This window comes from Pholcus phalangioides, unplaced genomic scaffold, assembly GCF_987345545.1.
Source record: "Pholcus phalangioides strain wild (caught in Gottingen) unplaced genomic scaffold, Ppha-v1.0 ptg000020l_1, whole genome shotgun sequence".
NCBI classification, from domain to species: Eukaryota; Metazoa; Arthropoda; class Arachnida; order Araneae; family Pholcidae; genus Pholcus; species Pholcus phalangioides.
Genome location: NW_028301613.1, coordinates 12,794,076 through 12,797,920, shown reverse-complemented (window position 1 = coordinate 12,797,920; position 3,845 = coordinate 12,794,076). Strand labels below are relative to the sequence as shown.

At 46.6% G+C, this 3,845-nt stretch overlaps 1 protein-coding gene across 1 annotated transcript; it reads right to left on the bottom strand.

The window, feature by feature from the left end:
• Positions 1-1,843: 1,843 nt before the first annotated feature.
• Positions 1,844-3,172, bottom strand: LOC149070998 (pantetheinase-like). The gene has a single exon (XM_089248640.1). The coding sequence runs from the start codon at positions 3,154-3,156 to the stop codon at positions 1,885-1,887; it is 1,272 nt and encodes a 423-aa protein (XP_089104766.1). The 5' UTR covers positions 3,157-3,172; the 3' UTR covers positions 1,844-1,884.
• Positions 3,173-3,845: the final 673 nt, after the last annotated feature.

Sequence of the window (3,845 nt, the reverse complement as noted above, 5' to 3'; positions counted from 1 at the left end):
GGATGGATGGACGCGACGGACGATAGTTTGGCTCTTGTCGGTTTTTATTGGCAAAATTTCGTTTCTGACTAAAGGTTGGCGCAATTACTTGCGGGTGGACGAAGCAGCTAATTTAAAACTTCCAGTTATGACTTCAATGGGTTGCACCAGTCATTGAAAAAGATACTCCCTTGCAAATGGCTATTTTACCTCACGAGAGGCTTACGGTGACATTAAGATTTCTTTATGACCACCACATACTAGAGCAGAGCCCCAAGGCTACTGCAACTTTACCACACACCAACTCCCCATAGGCGGAGATAGACATGGAAGTCTGGGGGGGGGCACGATGATGATGATGATGTCAATTCATATATGCATATATACATTAGATCAGTCAACTTAACCTTTGACGCCTCCCCCACGCCCCCCCCCCCGTATCTCGGCCCATGCAACTCCCGTCATACTGCCATACAGCAATTTACTACCGATTGATTTGGGTCGGAAATGAAGGCGCTCATCTATCAGTGGTCGCCAAGGAGAACAAGTGACGAAGTTAAAGTTCTAAACGATTTTGAGCAAAATATAAAAAATATCGTTTTATTATAGTGGTTTCAAAAATCTCCCAAAAATATCGTTTTATGGAGGGATTTATCGTAGTAAAGGATATCGTTAAATCGAGTATCGTTGTAGCGAGGTTTCACTGTATTTAATGTCAGAAATTGCACGCCTTCAAAAAATACCAGTGACAATGAGATCAACAACCAATAACGTTTGTGAAAGAAAAAAGATCCTACACATCTCAGTTACATTTAAATTTAGCCTTCTTTTACCGCCTGTACGAACTTCGTTTTTGCGTTGAAATTCAATACGCGTTTCTTGTTGCCGTCTCTACATTGAATGAAATACTTCGCACTAGAGCTAAAACACGGTATCGATAAACAATGTGAACAATGTATTCAGTGTCAATCGCGTGTTTATTACTCTCCAGAAATTACCAAACTTTTTCTAACAATTAGGAGTGTTTTTTTTCCTAACAGAAGTTACCATTTCCATCATAAAAGCTAAACAAGACTTTATTAGATTTTGAATAGTAAATCCGCTTCCACTCAGTCCCCAGAATCAGTTCAGATACACAATAAGCATTCATCGTTTTTTCAAGAACTGAAAGAGTTCTCCTAACTAGAGTGGGATCAGAGCGACTCTAACTTTCCTCCCGTCTCTAAAGGGACAAAAAACTTGCACTTGTCCAAAAATTCATTCCGTTTTAGGAGGTTTTTGTACCTACAAATAGACTAAATATGCCTTCCGTTTCCGCGTGAAACCAGTGCCGTCTTAACGCATGGGCCCATCTGGGCACGGGCCGGGGGCCTCCTGTAAACGAGATCCAGTTGAAATTTTCTACAATTCACCAGGTAGGGCCTCAGAAAAACCATTCGGCCCGTATGCTCTTAAGACGGCCCTACGTTAGACAGCTTCCGTCTTAAAAAGGTTTCCTACGATTGAAAAAGCACTAATTATTCACAAGACCATATATTTGTTCTGTTTAAGAAAGGTTTCACTGTAGTATGTCCCTGTGATATATTTTGACCTTAAAATCGCGAGTCACGATTTCGCTCAGCCTCTCGTGCTGGGCGGGGTTGCTCTCGTGACGTCGAATTATCCCGGATGCCTGAAGGAGCGGGTGAACTATGAGCCACTCTCGCAGAACCGATTCGGCGCCGACATCAGAAAAATACATTGAACAAACATTCGAAAAGGCAATTTATAACACTTCAAGTTTTACTGCAAAAATGGTGTGTTTTTGTACATGTATCATGCAAGGGAGTATCTTAACGATTCGCAGCGCTTCAATGCGTCGTTGATGTGCGTTTCACCACGCACAAAATTCTCCCGGGAAGGACGTCAGAAATACTTGTAGTAAGGAACATACGGTGGGTCACGTTCGTAGATGCGCGCTGTCATCCCGGCCTTGAGCAGCGGCAAATCGGAATTGCTCCGGAAAGTCAGGATGTTCTCGGTGCCTTCTGTTTCGACGTCAAACTCTGATTTCGGAACCAGTCGGAAGTTCTTTTTCGAGACGGTCGGATAGACCCGCGCCGATTCGCTGAACGTGGCTCGAATCTGGATGAAGTCGAACACCGTATTCGCCGTGGACGACGTGAGCGCGCAGGGACGGCCATCCTTGTCGGGATCGCACCTCACCACGGAGCAGTCCTCCTCAGCCCATAAGTAAAAGGACAGCACGTCGTTGGTGCCATTGAACACGGCCAAGTAGTAGTTTTCGTCCATGCTGTCGGCCGAGTAGGTGACTGAGCAGCAGGTTCCGTTGAGGCAGGCGGAAGCGTTTCCTTTGGGATCGACGAGCTTGACTAGAGTGTAACGGGCGTATTGATCCTTGAAGCACCTGTAGACGAAGTCTTCGGCTTGCGAATTCAGCATCTTGACGAAGTTTTCGTCGCTTTTGCAGTAAACGGGGAAGGCGCTGCCGTCTTCGCCTGTCTCTTCGTAGACCCCGTCTTTGTCGACCACGAATCTGTATGATGAGTCCTGCTTTGGAAGTGTGTGTCCCAGTGGGACACGTGCTATCAACAGCCTGGATTTGCGGTCTGGGTTGTAGGTGTACACCAGGACCCCATACTTCTTGGAGTAGATGCCGCTGCCGAGGGATCCCGTGTGTGGGCGATGGACGTTCGCTGCGATGAAATTGACGCCGTTTGCGAAGGCCCACGCCTGCTGCCACTCGATTGCATTAAATGGCATGATGTCATCGAACCAGTACGTCGGTAACAACATCGTGTCGACCCCTTGTCTGTCGACCAACTGGACGGATTGTTTGAACACGGAGTCGAGGCACACGATCAGGCCCATCCTCCCGAATTCGGTGTCGAACGTGATCATGTCGAACGGCCTGGGAGTGTTCATCACTTCGAAGTACAGGTGGTTCTTGTGGTACTTCGCGACCAAGTTACCGTCCCTGTCAAAGGCCACGATCGTGTTGTAGATCCGCTTCCCGTTTTCCGGGCAATTGCCGAGATCGGCATCGGGACAGGGTTGCCGATCTCCCATGTCTGCGACGACGTACAATTTGTTGCGCTTGGCCATGCAGCTCAGCGTCTTTAGGATCTGCCTGCCTCGATATTTTTCAGATTCGTCGCACGGGTTGGTCTTTTGCATCTGTGGGTCCGGTACGTGCTCGGTAAACGGTGTAAGCAAAGTCCTGTTGTTCGTGTTAGGGAACAGGCCATACTCTGGGAATACGATCATGTCGGTACCCTAGAAGAATCGAATAGAAACAAAAGTCACGTGATTTTCTATTAAATGCACGAAATTGTTTGAACCACATTCTGAAACCAATTCACACTTCATGGCTTACTTATTTACCGAAAAAAATTTAATATAGTGTATACAAAATGTTTTTGGGGGCAGGGGCTGTTGGGAGGGGGGGGGTACCATTAAGGAACCTTTTAGCCCCGTTCACATGTACAATAAAACATCCCGCGAAGTTCCCGTTAACGGGGATTTTCTCTACAAACCATTCACGTGACGTTTAGTTTATGATGGTAATCCCCCTCTTCTTTCCGGAAGTCGTCACTGGTTACGTGGGTTTAACGGAAGTGGTTGATTCAAGATGGCTGACGAAGGTGCTTGCAGTAGTTTTCGCGGCACAAAGGATTATGGGAGAGAAGGTCGGTGTCGATCACCAATCCACCCCAAGAAAGATGGGCTTTTTTTTATGAGCTTCTCTCCCACCTTTTTTTGGTGGTGCCAAAAAAGGTGCCATCCCGGTAATTATCAGCAAAGCTACCCCCAATCTTGCACATGTGAACTGGGCTTTTGACAGCAATCAATACGAGATTTCGCAG